Below are 24577 nucleotides of genomic sequence, written 5' to 3' on the forward strand. Positions count from 1 at the left end.
GATACTATATATAGAAAATCCTAAGACTACACCAAAAAACTATTAGAACTAACAAATGAATTCTGTAACGTTTCAGGATAAAGAATTAATATACAGAAATCTGTTGTGTTTCTATATACTACTAACAAACTATCAGAAAGATAAATGAAGAAAACAATCCCATTTTCAATTCCATCAAAAAGATTAAAATACGTAGGAATAAATTTAACCAAGGAAGTGAAATACCTGTACACTGAGAACTATAAGACACTGAGGAAAGAAACTGAAGACACAAATAAATGGAAAGATATTCCATGCTCATGAATTGGAAAGATTAATATTGTTAAAATGTCCCTAATAGCCAAAGCAATCTACAGATTCAATGAAATCCCTATCAAAATTTCAAAGACATATTTTGTAGAACTAGAACAAATAATTTGAAAATTTGTATGGAAACACAAAGGATCCCAAATAGCAAAAACAAGCTTGAGAACAATGAATAAAACCTGAGGTATCGAGCGTCCTGATTTCAAACTATACTACAAAGCTATATTAATCAAAACAGTATGGTATTGACACAAAAACAGACACACAAATCAATGGAACAGAATTGACAGTCCATAAATAAACCCACAAATATGTGGTCAATTAATTTACTACCAAGGAGCCAAAAACATAAGAGAAAGAAATGACATTTTCTTGGTGTCATGAAATGTCATAAATGGTGTTGGAGAAACAAGACAGCCACACATGAAAGAGCAAAACTAGATCACTATCTTATACCATACATAAAAACGAATTCAAAATGGATTAAAGACTTGAGTGTAAGACCAGAAATCATAAAATTCCTAGAAGAAAACATAGATGGTAAACTCACTGACATATATCTCAGTGATGTTTTGGTGGATCTGACCCCAAAGGCAAGGGACACAAAAGCAAAAATAAACAAATGGGACTAGATCAAACTAAAAATCTTTTGCACAGTGAAGGAAACCATCATCAAAATGAAAAGGCAACCTACTGAATGGGAGAAGATATTTGTAAATCATATATCTGGTAAGTGTTAATATTCAAAATATATAAAGAATTCAAAAACAAAAAATCTGATTAAAAATGGGCAGGATGATCTGAATAGGCATTTTTCCAAGAAAACATACAGGTGTCCAGAAGTGGTACTTGAAAAAGATGCTCAACATTACCAATCATCAGGGAAATGTAAATAAAAATCACAATGAGATATCACCTCACACCTGTCAAAATGGCTATTAGCAAAAATATAATAAATAACAAATGTTGGCAAGGTTGTGGAGAAAAGGAAACCATTGTGCACTGTTGGTATTAACTGATGCAGACACTATGAAAAACATTATGGAAGTTCCTCAAAAAATTAAAAATAGAACTACCATATGATTCAGCAATTCCCCTTGTGGGAATTTATCAAAAGGAAACAAAAACACTAACTCAAAAAGATATTTGCACCCCAATGTTCATTGCAGCATCATTTACAATAGCCAGGATATGGAAGCAACCTAACTGCCCATCGTTGAATGAATGTAAAAGGAAAATTTGGTATGTATACGTAAATATATACTGGTTTTGGATTATGCAACCCCCTTCCCTCAGAAGTCCCTGAAGATCATGCAATCCTCTCCCCATCTCTAAATGGATCACCAGAACCTCCTCCCACACCAAAGCATTAGTCTTTTCTTCCAACTTGCCACAAAATTCTCTTTCAACAAATTATTGATCTAGAACTTCAAATGATCCTTAGAGTTCTTCAAACAACCACTTGACCACCAAATAAGCACAACATAGAAGCCTGGGATGGGTTTCTCTTTTATTTTTAAATACCTTCAGATAATTTATGAAGTTAAAATTAGACCTAGCTTTATAATAACTACTTATCTCTTCATGAGCAGTTCTAAAATGGTATGATTAAATTAATAATGCAACCACCAAAGTAGATGTCAGCTACATTCTTGATCATATTTAACTAGAATCACCTCCCAGATTGATTCATTTTCTGTGTGCAAAATCTGTTATAGCTTCAGAAGAATCATCAGTGCTTCTTAAAATCCAGCATAGAATTTTTCACTCCATACCAACCAACCAAAAACTAATGTTTCAGCCTGTCATAAAAATGACTAAAAAACATGAATGTTCTTTCCCAGATATAATTGATTTTTTCTTTTTATATACCTTCTAATGAAGCTTTACAACTTCCTTAAACTGTTGAACAAGCAAATAAAATCAGTTTTTCATATACATTATAGCTAAAATGATATTTCTTGTATAAATTATAAACAATGAATGTTTCTTACTAGCATATTATAACTGTATACTTTCCCTGCTTCTCAGACTATTACTGAAGTACACTTTCAGTCTTAATTTGCAAAAGAACTACTCTTTTGTATCTACTTCACCTTTTGAGAAATGATATTCTTTGCAAATCAGTAGTTCCCTGGTTTTCTGTGACAGTGCCAGTGTTTTCTTAGCACTGGAGTCTTTTGTCTGGTGCTACAGTTTATAAGTCAGGAATGGCACTGAGCTGAGGCTGAAAGGTAAAACTGTCAAGATCGTGGCTTCCTTTCCCAATAATTATCTCTTTTTTTCACCTAGTAATAATTTGATGCTGGCAGTAGCTGCTTCATCTTTACTTACTTGTTTTATTCCTGTTTAACTTGATAGAACAAGTATTTTAAAAGATCATACACCAAGTGATCAGGGGATGTACACAGACATTTTGTACAGAATTAGAAGTATATTTTCTGGTGGCACGGCCTTATAAAGTTAGCTCAAAATGAGTAAAAATAAAAACTTTGCATCTCCATGTACTATTATTTCTAAACCATTCTAAGGTGGTAATCACCAGAAGCAGGAGTAAAAGTCATATCAATTTTTTTTTAATTGAAGGAATAGTGTCTGTGTAGTTAGTGTATTGCCATCTTTCTCTATTATGTCATTCTGTCACTGTAATCCCAATTTTTATGTTATTTTCTTTTTTTTTCAGCATCTTCTCAAAACAAAATAATCTCATTTTTATTTCAGTGATGTGAAATATTTGCCACACATGAAGGCTCTTACATGATATTTTTTAAAAGTCATTAAATTCCTCACAATTCAGAATATGTTCTAAGCAATGAAGAAGTGCACTGGTAGAAACTGTTCTCAAATTGTGGACATTGGTTTTGTGTTGCAGAATACACAAAACGTCCACCACAATAAATGAGCCCATGGCTGCAATAAGGGTATTAAAAACAATGTAAGCATGATAAAAAATTGGAATTACAAATAACATTGTTTTCAAACCTCATGCAAAAATGGAGTTAAGGCAATATTATAAATTAATGAGATTTAGTTCTATGTGTTTTCAGAAGAGAAATTTCATTATTTCATAATCATGTCCTATAAATTATATGTATAATTATTTATGGACATGTATACTGCTCATCCATTCTAACAGTCGCTAATCATCTGAATCAAATGTTATAAAATAGGACATTATATATTGAAAAAAATTTAAAGTAAACTAAATAAAATTTAGTTAAATATACATTGACTACCATAAAATCTGTATAAATGGGAAAAACATAGTTAAAATGTAATTATAATTTTTCAGGTTTGCTTGCTTGTCATGTTAGCCCTGAGAAAACATATTTCTTAAAACCACAAAGAAAATACTTTCATCAATGGGAAAATTATTTATTTACCTGGATCTTCTATGGTTAAGTTCTTTATTAACCATTGAACAATGTCTGACCCTGAAAAAAGAAAAAAAGTAAAACACACACATATATATATGAACATCTATTTATATATGTTAACCTTAAGAACTCAACATTTAGCACTCATAAGAGTAGGAAAATTTCTAATTGTTATAATAACAGATTAAAGACCAGCCACATATGAAGTATTGAAAACAGAGAATGCATACATTGTTTTTCTTCAGTGAGCCAAGGTGCGAACTAGTCAATTATTAAATATGAAATGTTTAAACATAAAGATTTAATATACTAGTAGTGGATAAAGTGATTCATTGATTTATTCATTTAATGAATGTTTATTGAGTGCCCATTATGCTTCAAGCACAATTCTTAGCATGGCATAACCAATACTTTATAAGATGATACCTGTCTCATTTCTGGTTTTCCTCATCCAGTCCCTGTATCTACTCTCAAGCCAACCCAAATTGGTTGTCAGTTTTTGGCATCAAATTTGTGTTGTTATAGTACTGTGTCTTTAGAATACTATTTTCTTTGACTGAAAGGTCTTTCCACTAATTTCAAGACACTCAAGATTCATTTACACAACAGAACTTCCCTTGACCATCAGCTTTGGCAATGCGTCTGGAGAGCGATAGGCTGATCAAAAGGAAAGCAGGGCAGCCAACATTTCTACTGGGTTGTGATCCAAGATTGAAAGGATAAGGCCCTGAGCTAGTTCAGTGTACAAGTGAATTAGAACAAAATTAGACTTGTTCTAGGACCTTGTGACTAGGTCTGGGGTTGGCAAGTGGGAAAATTAAGTGGACTCAAAGTTTATAGTCCAGGAGCATTAGGAATGAATGGAATGGTGAAAATATGAGCAGAAATGGGAGATCCAGGAAGAGGAGCTGATTTACCTGAGATGTTCATTACTGTTTAATTTTGCTTTCAGCAAAATTCATTTCTACATAAAACTGGAAAAAATATGTAATGTAAATAGTTACATATACTTAGTAAGCTGTATCAGGGCTGCATGAATGAAATTTTGTATGAACTGAGATTCCATTTCTACCTCTCTTGGAGACTGGGTACAGTTGTAGCCTACCCACCTAAGACCTGGCAAATGAGTGATATTAACAATGGCCAAATAATTCTAGTTGCTTAAAGCAGAACAGTTCAAAATTAATTTCAAAATAAACTTGATCATCAAGCTTGACAATAATGTCCTAAAACTTATGAAAACAGTTACATCCAACATTGGTTTCAATATGCATGCATTAAAAAAATATTAACTTCAAGTATTGAATCTAACTTGTATTTTTTTATAACTGTTCCTTTACAACTGCCATTGATTTAAATGCATTTGAGAGAATGGATTCACCTAGATCCTAAAGGAAGCTCTGAGGGAAGGAAGCAGGGGAAACCATTCATAAGAACACAGATGTTGCAGAATGTTGTGCTTAACTTATTACTTACAGCCTAAGTTATCTTGAGGCATGGTTTTCCCTTTTATAAAAGGGGAAACTCAGTTTTTCAAATGTGTATGTAGTATTACTTGACCAAGATAGAATTCCAGGTACCTAAATCTTATTAGCTATCGCCAGGCACGCTGCTCGTTTTTCACATTTGAGCATCTATTTGGGGAAAATATATGAGCAGCCACTGGAAAATTTCCACTCTTTTGAAGAGAGCCAAATATTGGTTCCAGGACTATAATTTTTTCTTAATGTGAAAAGTGATTTTAAAATACCTTCAGAAAAGTGTTTTTTTTTTAAAAAATTTTCTTCTCTCCCTCTCTCTTTCTCCCTCTCCCCCCACCCTTTCCTGAAAAGAAAAAAATACAAAGCAGTCTAATTTGAAATTACATTTAATTCAGGAAACAAGAAACTTATTTTCCTGGCCTAGTTTTGGGTATTTCTGTCACAGTGGTGGTCTCAGTTCACTGTAAAAGAGCCAATGTGATTGCTTGTCAGTATCATTATAGTGGTTTTATTGTTGCATGATGACCCAGTACATGTATGGTTTTAACACATTATGAATTATTATTTTATTGTCAAATGTACATCCAGTTCACCATACTCATCTATTATGCATCTATGACAGTAAGACCTTAACTCCCAGTTGAGAGAGGCAGAGACAGAGAAAGGGAGAAAAAAAATTCCAGCATCTTATGGAATCAAAAGATTGAAAGAGAAATGTTATCATAGTCATGCTGAGAACTGATTCAAATGGCTTTATGGCCAGGAGTGGTGTAGGACGGAATTGCCCCTTTCTCCCAATTTCTCAGCTTTATCTTTAATAAATAAGTGGGCAGATATGATAAAATTTTCATGTACAAATGTATATATCCAGAACACTTTAGAGTTCCATTCATCTTTTTTTTAAACATCTTTATTGGGGTATAATTGCTTTACAATGGTGGTTAGTTTCTGCTTTATAAGTGGATCAGTTATACATATACATATATCCCCATATCTCTTCCTTCCTGCATTTCCCTCCCTCCCACCCTCCCTATCCCACCCCTCTAGGTGGTCACAAAGCACCGAGCTGATCTCCCGGTGCTATGTGACTGCTTCCCACTAGCTATCTATTTGGTAGTGTATATATATTCATGCCACTCTCTCATTTTGTCCCAGCTTACCCTTCCCCCTCTCCATATCCTCAAGTCCATTCTCTAGTACGTCTGCATCTTTATTCCCATCTTGCCCCTAGGTTCTTCATGACCATTTTTTTCTTAGATTCCATATATATGTGTTAGCATACGGTATTTGTTTTTCTCCTTTTGACTTACTTCACTCTGTATGACAGATTCCACGTCCATCCACCTCACTACAAATAACTCAATTTCATTTCTTTTTATGGCTGAGTAATATTCCATTGTATATACGTCCCACATCTTCTTTATCCATTCATCTGTTGATGGTCACTTAGGTTGCTTCCATGTCTTGGCTATTGTAAATAGAGCTGCAATGAATATTGTGGTACATGACTCTTTTTGAATTATGGTTTTCTCAGGGTATATGCCCAGTAGTAGGATTACTGGGTTGTGTGGTAGTTCTATTTTTAGTTTTTTAAGGAACCTCCATACTGTTCTCCATAGTGGCTGTATCAATTTACATTCCCATCAACTGTGCAAGAGGGTTCCCTTTTCTCCACACCCTCTCCAGCATTTATTGTTTGTAGATTTTTTGATGATGGCCATTCTGACTGGTGTGAGATGATATCTCATTGTAGTTTTGATTTGCATTTCTCTAATGATTATGATGGTGAGCATTCTTTTATGTGTTTGTTGGCAATCTGTATATCTTCTTTGGAAAAATGTCTATTTAGGTCTTCTGCCCATTTTTGGATTGGGTTGTTTGTTTTTTTAATATCGAGCTGCATGAGCTGCTTGTAAATTTTGGAGATTAATCCTATATCAGTTGCTTCATTTGCAAATATTTTCTCCCATTCTGAGGGTTGTCTTTTTGTCTTGTTTATGGTTTCCTTTGCCGTGCAAAAGCTTTTAAGTTTCATTAGGTCCCATTTGTTTACTTTTGTTTTTATTTCCATTTCTCTAGGAGGTGGGTCAAAAAGGATCTTGCTGTGATTTATGTCATGGAGTTTTCTGCCTATATTTTCCTCTAAGAGTTTAATAGTGTCTGGCTTTACATTTAGGTCTTTAATCCATTTTGAGTTTATTTTTGTGTATGGTGTTAGCGTGTGTTCTAATTTCATTTATCTTTATACTGAGGACATCAGAGTAACAAGCAGGGTGTTTTGTTTGGCTTTGTTTTTTTCTTTAAAAAATGTGAAACTAGTTAAGAAATGCAACAGTATCTTATACCCTAAGACAGGTATCCCCAACCCCTGGGCCACAGACCGATACTGGTCCATGGCCTGTTAGGAACTGGGCCACACAGCAGGAGGTGAGCAGCGGGCGAGCAGAGCTTCATCTTTATTTATAGCTGCTCCCCATTGCTCGTGTTACTGCCTGAGCTCCGCCTCCTGTCAGATCAGCAGTGGCATTAGATTCTCATAGGAGCGCAAACCCTACTGTGAAGTGCACATGTGACGGATCTAGGTTGCACGCTCCTTATGAGAATCTAATGCCTGATGATCCGAGGTAGAGCTGAGGCGGTGATGCTAGCGCTGCGGAGCGGCTGCAAATACAGATCATCATTAGCAGAGAGGTCTGACTGCACAGAGACCATAATAAATCAGTTGCTTGCAGAGTCATGTCAAAACCCTATCTGTGGGACTTCCCTGCTGGTGCAGTGGTTAAGAATCTGCTGGCCAATGCAGGGGACATGTGTTTGAACCCTGGTCTGGGAAGATCCCACATGCCACTGAGCAACTAAGTGCATGCACCACAATTACTGAGCCTGTGCTCTAGAGTCCATGAGCCACAACTACTGAAGCCCACATACCTAGAGCCTGTGCTCCACAAGAGAAGCCTCTGCAATGAGAAGCCCATGCACCACAATGAAGAGTAGCCTCCGCTCACCACAACTAGAGAAAGCCTGCATACAGCAATGAAGACCTAACATAGCCAAAAAAAAAAACAACAAACAAACAAACAAACAAACAAAAAAACCCTATCAGTGAGTGGCAAGTGACAATTAAGCTGCATCTGGTGGCAAGGTATAAGTCAGAATCTGACACTTACTTTAGTGTGCACGTGGCCCTCCCATTATTTTATTTACCACTTCTCTCTGCCTCTCTTTCCCTCACTGTGTACTTGTCTCAGTCACAGTTTTGGTAAGACCACAAGCTAACCCTAGCCAAAAAGTGTAAAAAACAAATGTCATTAGAGAGCTTCTTTGGAAAGGGGAAATACCCAATGGTGAAAGAGTAGAAGACTCTAAGACTGCCAAAAAAAAAAAAAAAAAAGCTGCATTTAAAAGAAAATACCAAGAGTCCTACTTAAATTACAGGTTCATTGCAACAGGTGATGCACGTTCTCCAAGCCCACTTTGTATAATATGTGGCAACCGGCTCTCCAACAAAGCCATGAAACCTTGAAAAGTGCTTCACCACATGGAGACCAAGCACCCTTCATTAAAAGACAAGCCTTTGGAATTTTTCAAAAGAAAAAAAACATGAACAGGAAGAACAGAAGCAATTACTGAAGGTCACCACTTCATCAAATGTGTCTGCACTGAGAGCATCATTCTTAGTGGTTAATCACATTGCTAAAGCTAAGAAGCCCTTTACTATTGGTGAAGAGTTGATCCTGCCTGCTGCTAAGGACATTTGTTGTGAACTTTTAGGAGAGGTTGCAGTTCAAAAGAAGAAAAACCATATGATTATCTCAATAGATGCAGAAGAAGCTTCTGACAAAATTCAACACTCATTAATGATAAAGGCTCTCCAGAAAGTGGGCATAAAGAGAACCTACCTCAACATAATAAAGGCTATATACGATTAACCCACAGCTAACAATATTCTCAATGGTGAAAAACATTTCCTCTAAGATCAGGTACAAGAAAAAGATGTCCAATCTCACCACTTTTATTCAACATAGTTTTGGAAGTCTTAGCCATGGCAATCAGAGAAGAAAAAGAAATAAAAGAAATCCAAGTTGGAAAAAAAGAAATAAAACTATCATTGTTTGGAGATGACGTGATAATATACATAGAAAATCCTAAAGATGCTACCAGAAAACTACTAGAGTTTATCAATGAATTTGGCAAGGTTACAGGATATAAAATTAATACACAGAAATCTCTTGCATCCCTATTCACTAACAATGAAAGGTTAGAAGGAGAAATTAAGGAAACAATCCCATTTACGAACATTCAAAAAGAACAAAACATCTAGGCATAAATCTACCTAAGGAGACAAAAGACCTGTACTCAGAAAACTATATAAAGTGCTGATGAAAGAAATCAAAGATGACACAAACAAATGGAGAGATACCCCATGTTCTTGGATTGGAAGAATCAATACTGTCAAAATGACTACACTACCCAAATAAATCTACAAATTCAAAGCAATAACAATCAAATTACCAATGGCATTTTTCACAGAACTAGAACAAAAAATTTTACAATTTGTATGGAAACACAAAGGACCCTGAATAGCCAAAGCAATCTTGAGAGAGAAAAATGGAGCTGGAAAATTCAGCATCCCCAACTTCATACTAAATGACGAAACTACAATAATCAAAACAGTTTAGTACTGGCACAAAAACAGAAATATAGATCAATGGAATAGGATAGAAAAGTCCAGAGATAAACCCACACACCTATGTTCACCTAATCTATGACAAAGGAGACAAAAATATACAGTGGAGAAAATACAGTCCCTTCAATAAGTGAGGCTGGGAAAACTGGACAGCTACCTGTAAATGAATGAAATAAGAACATTCTTCTAACACCATACACAAAAATAAACTCAAAACTGATTAAAGACCTAAATGTAAGACTAGATACTATAAAACTCTTGGAGGAAAGCATAGGCTGAACACTCTGACATAAATCACAGCAAGATCTTGTTTGATCCACCTCCTAGAGTAATGAAAATAAAAATAAAAATTAAAAAATGGGACCTAATGAAACTTAAAAGCTTTTGCACAGCAAAGGAAACCATAAAATAAATGAAAAGACAACCCTCAGAATGGGAGAAAATATTTGTAAAAGAAGTGACTGACAAGGGATTAATCTCTAAAATATATAAACAGCTCATGCAACTCAATATCAAAAAGAAACAACCATTCAAAAATGGGCTGAAGGGCTTCCCTGATGGCGCAGTGGTTGAGAATCCGCCTGCCGATGCAGGGGACACGGGTTCGTGCCCCAGTCCGGGAAGATCCCACATGCCGCGGAGTGGCTGGGCTCGTGAGCCATGGCCGCTAGGTCTGTGCATCCGGAGCCTGTGCTCCACAATGGGAGAGGCCGCAACAGTGAGAGGCCTGCGTACTACACACACACACACACACACACACACACACACACAGAAAAAAAGGGCTGATGATCTAAATAGACAGTTCTCCAAATAAGACATACAGATGGCCAAAAAGCACATGAAAGAGGGAGACCTTCAAGATGTCGGAAGAGTAAGACATGGAGATCACCTTCCTCCCCACAAATACATCAGAAATACATTGACATGTGGAACAACTCCTACAGAACACCTACTAAATGCTAGCAAAAGACCTCAGACCTCCCCAAAGGCAAGAAACTCCCCATGTACTTGGGTAGGACAAGAGAAAAAAGAAAAAAACAGAGACAAAAGAATAGGGACAGGACCTGCACCAGGGGGAGGAAGCTGTGAAGGAGGAAAAGTTTCCACACACTAGGAAGCCCCTTCACTGGCAGAGACAGGGGTGGTGGTAGGGAAGCTTCGGAACCATGGAGGAGGGAGCAGCAACATGTGCAGAGGGCAAAGTGGAGAGATTCCCGCACAGAGGATCAGTGCCAACCAGCAGTCACCAGCCCAAGAGGCTTGTCTGCTCACCCGCCAGGGTGGGTGGGGGATGGGAGTTGAGGCTCCAGCTTCGGAGGTCAGATCCCAGGGAGAGGATAGTTGGCTGTGTGAACAGCCTGAAGGGGGATAGTGTGCCGCAGCTAGCCAGGAGGGAGTCCGGGAAATGGTCTGGACCTGCCTAAAAGGGAAAAAGTATGGAACTGTCGAAGAGACAAGAGACTTTTTCTTGCCTCTTTGTTTCGCAGTGCACGAGGTGAGGGGATTAAGAGCACCACCTAAATGAGCTCCAGAGACTGGTGCATGCCACAGCTATCTGTGTGGATCTGAGAGGTGGGCATGAGATGCTAAGGCTGCTGCTGCAGCCACAAAGAAGCCTGTGTGCAAGCACAGGTCACTATCCACACCTCCCTTCCCAGGAGCCTATGCAGCCTGCCACTGCCAGGGTCCCATGATCCAGGGACAACTTCCCCAGGAGAACACATGGCATGCCTCAGGGTGTTGCAACGTCATGCTGGCCTCTGCTGCCACAGGCTCGCCCCCCATCCGTACCCCTCCCTCCCCCCAGCCTGAGTGAGCCAGAGTCCCTGAATCAGCAGCTCCTTTAACCCCATTCTGTCTGAGCGAAGAATATACACCCTCAGGCAACCTACATGCAAAGGCGGGGCCAAATTCAAAGCTGAACCCCGGGAGCTGTGCGAACAAAGAAGAGAAAGGGAAATCTCTCCCAGCAACCTCAGGAACAGTGGATTAAATCTCCACAATTAACTTGATGTACCCTGCATCTGTGGAATACCTGAATAGAAAACGAATCATCCGAAATTGAGGCAGTGGACTTTGGGAGCAACAGTATATATATATTTTTCATTTTTCTCTTTTTGTGAGTGTGTATGTGTATGCTTCTCTGTGTAATTTTGCCTGTATAGCTTTGCTTTTACCATTTGTCTTAGGGTTCTGTCTTCCCGTTTTTTTTCGTTTTTATTTTAGTATAGTTTTTAGCACTTCTTATCATTGGTGGATTTGTTTTTTTGGTTTGGTTGCTCTCTTCTTTCTTTCTTTGTTACTTTTTAAAAATTACTTTTCAATTTTTTTACTTCTAATAATTATTTCTTAGTTTTAATTTTAATAACTTTATTTTATTATTATTATATTTTTTCTTTCTTCCTTTTTTCCTCCTTTTTATTCTGAGCTGTGTGGATGACAGGAACTTGGTGCTCTGACCGGGTGTCAGGCCTGTGCCTCTGAGGTGGGAGAGCTGAGTTCAGGATATTGGTACACCAGAGACCTCCCAGCTCCATGTAATATCAAATGGCAAAAATCTCCCAGAGATCTCCAACTCAACACCAGGACCCTGGTTCCACTCAACGACCAGCAAGATACAGTGCTAGACACCCTATGCCAAACAACTAGCAAGACAGGAACACAACCCTATCCACTAGCAGAAAGGCTGCCTAAAATAATAATAAGGTCACAGACACCCCAAAAGACACAACTGGATGTGGACCTGCCCACCGGCAAGACAAGATCCAGCCTCATCCACCAGAACACAGGCACTAGTCCCCTCCACTAGGAAGCCTACACAACCCACTGAACCAACATTAGCCACTGGGTGCAGACACCAAAAACAATGGGAACTATGAACCTGCAGTCTGTGAAAAGGAGACCCCAAACACAGTAATTTAAGCAAAATGAGGAGAGAGAAACACAGAGCAGATGAACGGCAAGGTAAAAACCCACCAGATGAAACAAATGAAGAGGAAATAGACAGTCTACCTGAAAAAGAATTCAGAGTAATGATAGTAAAGATGATCCAAAATATTGGAAATAGAATGGAGAAAATACAAGAAACGTTTAACAAGGACCTAGAAGAACTAAAGAGCAAACAAACAATGATGAACAACACAATAAATGAAATTAAAAATTCTCTGCAAGGAATCAATAGCAGAATAACTGAGGCAGAAGAATGAATAAGTGACCTGGAAGATAAAGTAGTGGAAATAACTATCACAGAGCAGAATAAAGAAAAAATAATGAAAAGAATTGAGGACAGTCTCAGAGACCTCTGTGACAGCATTAAATGCACCAACATTCAAATTACATGGGTCTTAGAAGAAGAAGACAAAAAGAAAGGGACTGAGAAAAATTTGAAGAGATTATAGTTGAAAACTTCCCCAATATGGGAAAGGAAATAGTTAATCAAGTCCAGGAAGCACAGAGAGTCCCATACAGGATAAATCCAAGGAGAAACACACCAAGACACATAATAATCAAACTATCAAAAATTAAATACAAAGAAACAATATTAAAAGGAGCAAGGGGGCTTCCCTGGTGGCGCAGTGATTGAGAATCCGCCTGCCGATGTAGGGCACACGGGTTCGTGCCCCGGTCCGGGAAGATCCCACATGCTGCGGAGCAGCTGTGCCCATGAGCCACGGCCGCTGAGCCTGCGCGTCCGGAGCCTGTGCTCTGCAATGGGAGAGGCCACAACAGTGAGGCCCGCATACCACAAAAAAAAAATAAAAAATAAAAATAAAAGGAGCAAGGGAAAAACAACAAATAATATACAAGGGAATCCCCATAAGGTTAACAGCTGACCTTTCAACAGAAACTCTGCAAGCCAGCAGGGTATGCCAGGACATATTTAAAGTGATAAAAGGGAAAAACGTACAACCAAGATTATCGACCCAGCAAGGATCTCATTCAGATTTGATAGCGAAATTAAAACCTTTACAGAAAAACAAAACCGAAGAGAATTTGACACCACCAAACCAGCTTTACAACAAATGCTAAAGGAGCTTCTCTAGGCAGGAAACACAAGAGATGGTAAAGACCTACAATAACAAACCCCAAACAATTAAGAAAATGGTAATAGGAACATACATATCCATAATTACCTTAAATGTAAATGGATTAAATGCTCCAACCAGAAGACATAAGACTGGATGAATGGATACAAAAACAAGACCTGTACATATGCTGTCTACAAGAGACCCACTTCAGACCTAGGGACACATACAGACTGAAAGTGAGGGGATGGAAAAAGATATTCCATGCAAACGGAAATCAAAAGAAAGCTGGAGTAGCAATTCTCATATCACACAAAATAGTTTTAAAAATAAAGACTATTACAAGAGACAAAGAAGCACACTACATAATAATCAAGGGATCAATCCAAGAAGAAGATATAAAAATGGTAAATATTTATGCATACAACAGAGGAGTACCTCAGTACATAAGGCAAATGTTAACATCCATAAAAGGGGAAATGGACAGTAACACAATCATAGTAGGGGACTTTAGCACCCCACTTTCACCAATGGACAGATCATCCCAAATGAAAATAAATAAGGAAACACAAGCTTTAAATGATATATTAAACAAGATGGACTTAATAGATATTTATAGCACATTCCATCCAAAAAACAGCAGAATACACCTTCTTCTCAAGTGCTCATGGAACATTCTCAAGGATAGGTCATATCTTGGGTCACAAATCAAGCCTTGGTAAATTTAAGAAAATTTAAATCATATCAAGTATCTTTTCTGACCACAACGCTATGAGACTAGATATCAATTACAGGAAAAAATCTGTAAAAAATACAAACACATGGAGGCGAAACAATGCACTACTTAACAACCAAGTAATCACTGAAGAATTCAAAAAGGAAATCAAAAAATACCTTAAATCAAATGACAATGAAAACATGACAACAGAAAACCTATAGGATGCAGCAAAAGCAGTTCTAAGAGGGAAGTTTATAGCAATACAATACTACATTAAGAAACAAGAAACAACTCAAATAAACAACCTAACCTTAAACCTAAAGCAACTGCAGAAAGAAGAACAAAAAACCCCCAACGTTAGCAGGAAAGAAATCATAAAGATCAGATCAGAAATAAATGAAAAAGAAATGAAGGAAACAATAGCAAAGATCAATAAAACTCAAAGCTGGTTCTTTGAGAAGTTAAACAAAATTGATAAACCATTGGCCAGACTCATCAAGAAAAAGAGGGAGAGGACTCAAATCAATAGAATTAGAAATGAAAAAAGAGAAGTAACATGTGACACTTCAGAAATACAAAGGCTCATGAGAGATTACTACAAGAAATTATATGTCAATAAAATGGATAACCTGGAAGAAATGGACAAATTCTTAGAAAAGCTCAACTGTCAGAGACTGAACCAGAAAGAAATAGAAAATATAAACAGACCAATCACAAGCACTGAAACTGAAACTGTGATTAAAAATTTCCAACTAACAAAAGCCCAGGATCAGATGGCTTCACAGGTGAATTCTATCTAAAAATTAGGGAAGAGCTAACACCTATCCTTCTCAAACTCTTCCAAAATATACCAGAGGGAGGAACACTTCCAAATTCATTCTACAAAGCAACCATCACCCTGATACCAAAACCAGACAAAGATGTCACAAAGAAAGAAAACTACAGGCCAATATAACTGATGAACAAAGATGCAAAAATCCTCCACAAAATACTAGCAAACAGAATCCAACAGCACATTAAAAGCATCCTACAACATGATCAAGTGGGGTTTATCCCAAGAATGCAAGGATTCTTCAATATATGCAAATCAATCAATGTGATAAACCATATTAACAACTGAGGAATAAAAACCATGTGATCATATCAATAGATACAGAAAAATCTTTCGACAAAATTCAACACCCATTTATGATAAAAAGCCCTCCAGAAAGTAGGTATAGAGGGAACTTTCCTCAACATAATAAAGACCATATATGACAAACCCACAGCCAACATAGTTTTCAGTGGTGAAAAACTGAAATCATTTCCACTAAGATCAAGAACAAGACAAGGTTGCTCACTCTCACCACTATTATTCAACATTGTATTGGAAGTTTTAGCCACTGCAATCAGAGAAGAAAAAAAATAAAAGGAATCCAAATCAGATAAGAAGAAATAAAGCTGTCACTGTTTGCAGATGACATGACAATATACGTACAAAATCCTACAGATGCTACCAGAAAACTACTAGAGCTAATTAATGAATTTGGTAAAGTAGCAGGATACAAAATTAATGCACAGAAATCTCTTGTGTTCGTATACACTAATGATGAAAACTGTGAAAGAGAAATTAAGGAAACACACACATTTATCATTGCAACAAAAAAGAATTAAATACCTAGGAATAAACCTACCTAAGGAGAAAAAAGACCTGTATGCAGAAAATTATAAGAAACTGATGAAAGAAATTAAAGATGATACAAACAGAAGGAGAGATATACCATGTTCTAGGATTGGAAGAATCAACATTGTGAAAATGATTATATTACCCAAAGCAATCTACAGATTCAATGCAATCCCTATCAAACTATCAGTGGCATTTTTCACAGAATTAGAACAAAAAATTTCACAATTTGAATGGAGACACAAAGGACCCTGAATAGCCAAAGCAACCTTGAGAAAGAAAACGGAGCTGGAGGAATCAGGCTCCCTGACTTCAGACTCTACTACAAAGATACAGTAATCAAGACAGTATGGTACTGGCACAAAAACAGAAATATAGATCAATGGAACAGGATAGAAAGCTCAGAGATAAACCCACGCACATATGGTCACCTTATTTTTGATAAAGGAGGCAAGAGTATACAATGGAGAAAAGACAGCCTCTTCAATAAGTGGTGCTGGGAAAACTGGACAGCTATATGTAAAAGAAGGAAATTAGAACACTCCCTAACACCATACACAAAAGTAAACTCAAAATGGATTAGAGACCTAAATGTAAGACTGAGCACTGTAAAAACTTAGAGGAAAATATAGGAAGAACTCTCTTTGACAAAAATCACAGCAAGATCCTTTTTGACCCACCTCCTAGACAAATGGGACCTATTGAAGGTTAAAAGCTTTTACACAGCAAAGGAAAACATAAACAAGACAAAAAGACAACCCTCAGAATGGGAGAAAATATTTGCAAATGAAGCAACTGACAAAGGATTAATCTCCAAAATTTACAAGCAGCTCATGCAGCTCGATATAAAAAAATCCAAAAACCCATCTATAAATGGGCAGAAGACCTAAATAGACATTTCTCCAAAGAAGATATATAGATTGCCAACAAACACATGAAAGGATGCTCAACATCATTAATCATGAGAGAAATGCAAATCAAAACTACAATGAGATATCATCTCACACCAGTCAGAATGGCCATCATCAAAAAAATCTACAAAAAATAAATGCTGGAGAGGGTGTGGAGAAAAGGGAACCCTCTTGCACTGTTGGTGGGAATGTAAATTGATACAGTCACTATGGAGAACAGTATGGAGGTTCCTTAAAAAACTGAAAATAGAACTACCATATGACCCAGCCATCCCACTACTGGGCATATACCCTGAGAAAACCATAATTCAAAAGAGTCATGTACCACAATGTCCACTGCAGCTCTATTCACAGTAGCCAGGACATTTAAGCAACCTAAGTGTCCATCAACAGATGAATGGATAAAGAAGATTTTGCACATATATACAACGGAATATTACTCAGCCATAAAAGGAAACAAAATTGAGTTATCTGTAGTGAGGTGGATGGACCTAGAGTCTGTCATACAGAGTGAAGTAAGGCAGAAAGAGAAAAACAAATACTGTATGCTAACACATATATATGGAATCTAAAAACAAAAAAAGGTTATGAAGAACCTAGGGGTAGGATGGGAATAAAGAGACAGATCTACTAGAGAATGGACTTGAGGACATGGGGAGAGGGTTGGGGAAGTTGGGACAAAATGAGAGAGTGGCATGGACATATATACACTACCAAATATAAAATTGATAGCTAGTGGGAAGCAGCCACACAGCACAGGGAGATCAGCTCCGTGCTTTGTAACCACCTAGAGGGGTGGGATCGGGAGGGTGGGAGGGAGAGAGACACAATAGGGAAGATATATGGGGATATATGTATATGTATCCCTGATTCACTTTGTTATAAGGTAGAAACTAACACACCATTGTAAAGCAATTATACTCCAATAAAGAGGTTAAAAAAAAAAACACTTGAAAGATGCTCCACATTGCTAATTATTAGAGAAATGCAAATCAAAACTACAGTGAGGTATCACCTGATATCAGTCAGAATGGCCATCATCAAAAAGTTGACGAACAGTAAATCCTGGAGAGGGTGTGGAGAAAAGGGAACCCTCCTACACTGTTGGTGGGAATGTAAATTGGGAGAACCCTTATGCAGAACAGTATGGAGGTTCCTTAAAAAACTAAAAATAGGACTACCATATAATCTAGCAATCCCACTCCTGGGCATATATTTGGACAAAACCATAATTCAAAAAGGTACATGCACCCCAATATTCATTGCAGCAGTATTTGCAATAGCCAAAACATGTAAGCAAGTTAAATGTGCATCAACAGAGGAGTGGATAAAGAAGATGTGGTACACATATACAGTGGAATATTACTCAACCATAAAAAAGAACAAAATAATGCCATTTGCAGCAACTTGGATAGACCTAGAGATTGTGATAATGAGGAAAGTAAGTTAAATAGAGAAAGACAAATATCATATGTTATCCCTTATATACGGAATCTAAAAAAAAAGTTGGTACAAATGAGCTTATTTACAAAACAGAAATAGAGTCACAGATGTAGCAAACAAACGAATGATTAACATGGGGAAAAATGGGGGAGGGATAAATTGGGAGATTGGGATTGCCATATACACACTACTATATATGAAATAGATAACTAATATGGACCTATCTGATGGCACAGGGAGATCTACTCAATATTCTGTAATGGCCTATATGGGAAAATAATCTAAAAAAAGAATCGATATGTGTATATGTATAACTGATTCACTTTATACCTGAAACTAACACAACATTGTAAATCAACTATATTCCAATAAAAATTTTTTAAAAACTTCAGTTCCTCCCAGTCACACTAGCCACACCTCAAGTGCTTAATACCATTTGGCTAGTGGCTACTGTATTGGAACTGCAGATATAGAACATTTACATAATTGCAGAAAGTCTAATGGACAGCACTTGTCCAGATACTACAGTATTACAAGAACAATTCTCTGAATATGTATGTGTTTTCACTGGCTAATCTTTACTTTTTCAAAATGAAATTAACATGTGAAAGTAAATAGAACAGGACCTAACACAATATAGACATACAGCAAGAACAAAAATGTATTAGTATCTCTTCCACTCAAGTTGGAAGGAACATTTCCATGAAGTAAGAGGAAGAAGAAAATCAAGGGAATTTTAAAAAGTGCTCCAAACTGAAAACAAGAGATGGAAGTTCAAATTAGCTTAGAGCAGAAGAAGAAAATTAGATAATTTTAAAGGTAAATGAGTAAGGATAAAAGCTTTCTAAACAAGATACAAAAGCAAGAAGCTAAAAAAAATTAACAAACGACTGATATGAAGTTTTAAAATTAAAAAATTCTATACAAAAAAAGAAAGGCATATTAAAAAAGTTTAGAAAAAAAGAACAATTGTGAAGTTTTTGTAATGAATTTGGAAAAGGAAGTATTACTTCCATGTCTTCTTCTCAGCACTCATCATCTTGATGTTACATTTTATATTTATTAACACTAGATTTTATGGGTATTTGTTTTCATCCCCTATGAAGACAAGCATATGATTTGCCTTGTTCATGACTGTATCTTCAGTGCCTCAAGTGGTTTGGGCATATGATAAGAATTCACTAAATGGTTGATGAATATAAACTTAAAACTTTGAGAAAATAACAATTAGAGACCAGTAACCCAACAGTAAAGCAGGCAGATATATGAATAAGACATTCATTAAATATTAAATGAAAATAGTCCATATTAAATAATAAAACAATATATACATAAAATTTATACTCAATACATTGGCAAGATGAAAAAAATGTTTCATAATCCACCATTTTGAGGAAAGGATAGGGAACCAGAACTTTTATACACTAGTTAGAGTTCAGTCCCTTTGCAGGATAATTTTGTAAAATTTATTAAACTATAGCTATCAGCTTAATAGCTCAGAAAATCTGCTATTTAAAAAAATGTGCCCTATTGCTATACAAGTGCATAAAGATATAAACACACATAAAGATATTCACACACAAATATACTCATTTTAGCATTGTTTGCAATTACCCCCCCACCCCTCCCAAATAAAGTGTCTCTACAACCTGATATTCTGGTGTTTTGAGCAAGTGAGTCCACTTTCCTGAGTGTCAACCTCACTCTTAAAAGAGAACTTTAGTGACGAGGATAAGAGAATCCCATAAAGTGTTTTGTTTTAACAAGGGATTCTGAGTTTGCATCAAAACATAATTACTACAAAAACAGTACCCAATTCTAATTCATGAAGGTATTCTCCCTCCTACTCCCGCACCTGTCTCCATCAAAGCATCACAAGAATCCACACACCTGGTCATTAAACCAAATTCATTTAGCACTCTCTTGGGCACTGAAAGAAAACAACACAAGAGAAGCATGGCTTCTACCTAGAGGAACTTACTGCCTAGTCAGGGAAGGTGGTTGCATAAAGAGGAGAAAGTTGGACCCTTCTGACCCTTTGCCTTTACTCCAATACCAAGACTGAAAATCCTGAAGAATCTGCACAACTCATAGACCTCCATTAGGAACTTAGTCTCCTACCTCAGCCTTTCTCACTGGTACTCAGTAATTTATTTTCCACCCATTCACACCACAGTCATGAATACATGCTGTGTAATTATGGGGACACTGGCACACTGGAGATAAAAGGTAAAAAGAGTACGAAGCTCATTCTCAAAGAACTCACTGAATGGCAGCTGAAGCAAGGAAACAGATGTGGTAAGTGCTAGGACAGACCTAAGAACAGTTCACTATAGGAGTGAGTACACAGGGTACCTAACAGAGTGAGAGAAGGAAGGAGATGGGACATCAGGAACTGGCATTCATAGTTAGCTTCCTCTCCTGTTCTTTACGGTGACTGTTCCAATCTTCCACTACTGGTTCAAATTTCTCAACTGCTATGAGGTTGCTAAAATAAATGTAAAACAGAGAAGCTTAAGTTAACTAAAACTTACAGCCCCACTTTACTAAGGTACAATTTATATACACCAAAATGCACATATTTCAAGTATAAAATTTGCTAAGTCCTGACAGATGTCTGTACTACTTCAATTAAGATACAGAACATTTTCATCATCATAGTAATTGAAATGCCCTCATGATCACTTTTGGACAAGATAACCCTTTCCCCAGAGAAAACTAGGATTTTCATTTCTATCACGATGTTTTAGTTTTGCCTGTCCCAGAACTTTATAAAACAAAATTTTACAGTATGCACTTACTTGTGCCTAGCTTCTTTTGCTCAACATACTGTTTTGATAATCATTCATATTATTGCATGTATCAGTGTTCCTTCTAACTGCTGAGTTCTTTTCATTGTATGAATATACTACAGTTTGTTTATAGACCTTTGGGTTGTTTCTAGTTTATGGTCATTATAAATAAAACTGCTATGAATATTCCTGTCATTTCTTATTATGGACTTATGTTTTCATTTTTTTTATGTGAATACCTTCCACTTGCTTTTGACAAACAGAATGTAGTATTTCTGAACCTTAAAAGTTAGAAGGTGGGGATAAAAAAACCCCAGTGGTATCAGTGGGTCAATAAATCTCAACCTAATATTCAAACGACCTCCCTTGCCTCTCACTTCAGTTTAAAAATGGGGGTTAACAAAGATTAACTCCATCAACTTACTGCATCCACATGTATAAATTTGTTTGTCTTTATATCTCCTCCCTCCTATTTTCCCCAGTTTCTGAAGAAGAGGGTTCTATTTTCCTATCCAGACCAAATCCCTTTTTATCTCATTTTATTCCATCTCCTCAAGGGCTTAACTGTACTTTACCCTCAAGAGTTTTTTAATATTAAGAAAAAAAATGAAGCTTCATAGACAACAGTATGGCACTCAGACTCTAGCAAGTGAGAAAATACTGTACATATAATCCCAAATTAAATATATAACTAGAGTGGCAAATATTGCGACTGAAACTAAAGAGAACAATGAAAGATTAAAACAAACGATCCTGGTTTAGTTTGGAAGCTTGAGGGCCTTCTCTAAACACTTGGATAGAAAAGATTGAACCTATGTATGAGAGAGAATTATAGGAAAGGAAGGTCCTAGAAGAGATAGGATAGAATTAAAATCAAAGTACAGGACAAAGTACATGCAGGATATGAATCAAAACCCTTTTTCTGAGATGGAAAGAAAGATGGGACTAGAAATTGAAAGTACTCTCAAAGTATGGAAACTGGTATGTTTATATCTCAACTTTTCCTATGAACCAGGCGCATGGCAATCTTTTGAGTCAATTGTGGTTATTACTTAAGAATTTGAAGGAAGAAGTGAGGAATTGTAAGTGCTGCTATGAGAAGTGGGAGAGGCTGCTGACAAAGGTTTGACAAGAGGCCCTAAGGGTCCAGGTGAGGTTGGGAAGCATGGTGTTCTGGGCAGAGAGGCTTCCACCAGCAGCACTCAGCTGTACAGGTACAAGCTCACAGAGAAAGCAGGAGGTTTTCAAGGTGTGTCTAGCACAAGGATAGGCCCTGGAGGACATTCAATGATCTAGGGGGTTTAGAAAAATTATTGAAAGAATTAAAAAATATTTGAGAGTCTTAAAGTGACAATAAAGTTTAAAAACCTATCTTTTCTCCTGCCCCACATCAAACATATGGACATGTGGCGCATGTTCAGCCACTGCTATACATGGCTGCAAAGAAAGTAGTGTCTTTCAGGAAAGACCAAGTTTCTATTAAGGTCAGGAATCTAAAATAATCTCTATAAAGAGACCTATAAGGGAGTTTCTATATATAAGTAAGACTTAGTAACTGAAATAAAACTCTTTAGTATTTCTCCTCTTGAATGACAGAGATGCCAGAAAGACCAGCACTTCTCAAATTTTAATGTGCATATGAATCACATTGTTCAAATCTTGTTAAAATGCAGATTGTGATTCAGTAAAACTGGGTAGGGGCCTGATAGTCTCCATTTCTAACAAGCTCCCAGGTGATGTTGCTGCTGCCGGCCCTGAGGAGTGTAAATTAATTCTGAGTGACTTAGTGTTGGAGAATATAGGAAAGCAGTTGCCAGACCTCAGAGAAAGAGCAAAAGAAACACAGAAGGACCCTTGGGTCTCTATGGTGAAGAAGTCCACACTGATCTGAATTCCAAGACTACTCAATAGCTTTGGAGCTTAGAGTTACAATAGGAGGTGCCATTCACATATTTCCTCAGTCATTGAGTTGAGAACTCACAGCATCATTTGGCATTCTGGGGACAGACTGACATCTAACGGTATATGCAGAAATGGAAGTGAATACTTCTGTCACCTTTATCATTGAATAGGGATGTTGGAAGGCATACTGTAAACTGTTGAAAGGAGAGCCAGCAATGAGGTACAAACTGTAAAGCAGAAGGATTAAGTCAGGTGAAACTGTAACACTGTAGAGTTAAGTGAATGTTATAGGCTGAGTTGTGTCCCCCAAATTCCTATGTTGAATTCCTAACACCCAGTATCCTAGAATGTGACTATATTTGGACACAGAGTATTTTAAAATGTAATTAAGGTTAAACTAGACTGGGCCCTAATCCAATATGATGGGTGTACTTATAAGAAGAGAAAATTAGGACACAGATACACAAAGGGAAGACCATATGAAGATATGGAGAAGATGGCTATCTATAAGCTAAGGAGAGATGCCTCACCTGAAACCAACCTTGCTGTTACCCTGATCTCAGATGCACATCTCCAGAACAGTGAGACAATAAATTTCTACTGTTCAGCCAGTCTGTGATACTTTGTTATGGCAGCCCTAGCCAAGTAGTAGATTAAATGAGATGGCATTTGGGTAGTGCCCAGAATAAAAAGATAAGAGACTTGGTATGAGTATCTGGGTTTGAGTATCTGAAGGGCACTTTGCTCTGAAGTGATTACCCTGTTGGTGCTCTGAATGAATATCTAATGATGTTAATAGTTGAAAGTCTGGGTGCTTGTTGTAAAGCCAAAGAAATTTGGATCCCTCTATGCATTTACATTAGCAACAGAATAACATAGATGTAAACACTTAAGGTGAAACATTTGGCAACATGTGCTTTCCTGTTCCTAACCAAACACATCAAGAGAAAGTCCCCAAAGGATTAAGAACCATGCTCTGTGATGATCTCTTACTGGCAGGTTCAACACCCGGAAAGGAACAATTGATTTCTCACTGGCAGGTTCAACACCTGGAAAGGAAAAATTGCTGATCATTTGTAATATGCCAAGAATGAAACTGCAGTTTTGGATATTTTATTCTGCTCTCCAACCTAGCAGAGAAGGCCAAGAGGAAGAAATTAAATTAAAACTCATAGATCAAAAGCTTAACTTCTCTTCTAGAAATGCATTTACACATTACTTAACATTCATAATTAATTTTGTGGTTCTGTGACTTTCAAGTTAACATCTTTC

The 24577-nt window shown here is 37.0% G+C and overlaps 1 protein-coding gene across 7 annotated transcripts in view; it reads right to left on the minus strand.

Moving 5' to 3' along the window:
- RGS7 (regulator of G protein signaling 7) overlaps window positions 1–24577 on the minus strand; it is a 521214-nt gene that overhangs the window by 185989 nt on the left and 310648 nt on the right. For 4 of the 7 annotated variants that reach the window (XM_067030613.1, XM_067030627.1, XM_059067765.2 and 1 more), the window contains one exon: window positions 3690–3740. The exons of the other annotated variants lie outside the window; for them this stretch is intronic. In XM_067030613.1, the coding sequence (XP_066886714.1) occupies window positions 3690–3740 (51 nt within the window). The remainder of the gene's footprint in view (window positions 1–3689; window positions 3741–24577) is intronic. 7 annotated transcript variants of the gene reach the window in all.

The sequence above is a fragment of the Kogia breviceps genome, chromosome 1 (genome assembly GCF_026419965.1).
Source record: "Kogia breviceps isolate mKogBre1 chromosome 1, mKogBre1 haplotype 1, whole genome shotgun sequence".
In the NCBI taxonomy this organism is placed as follows: domain Eukaryota; kingdom Metazoa; phylum Chordata; class Mammalia; order Artiodactyla; family Physeteridae; genus Kogia; species Kogia breviceps.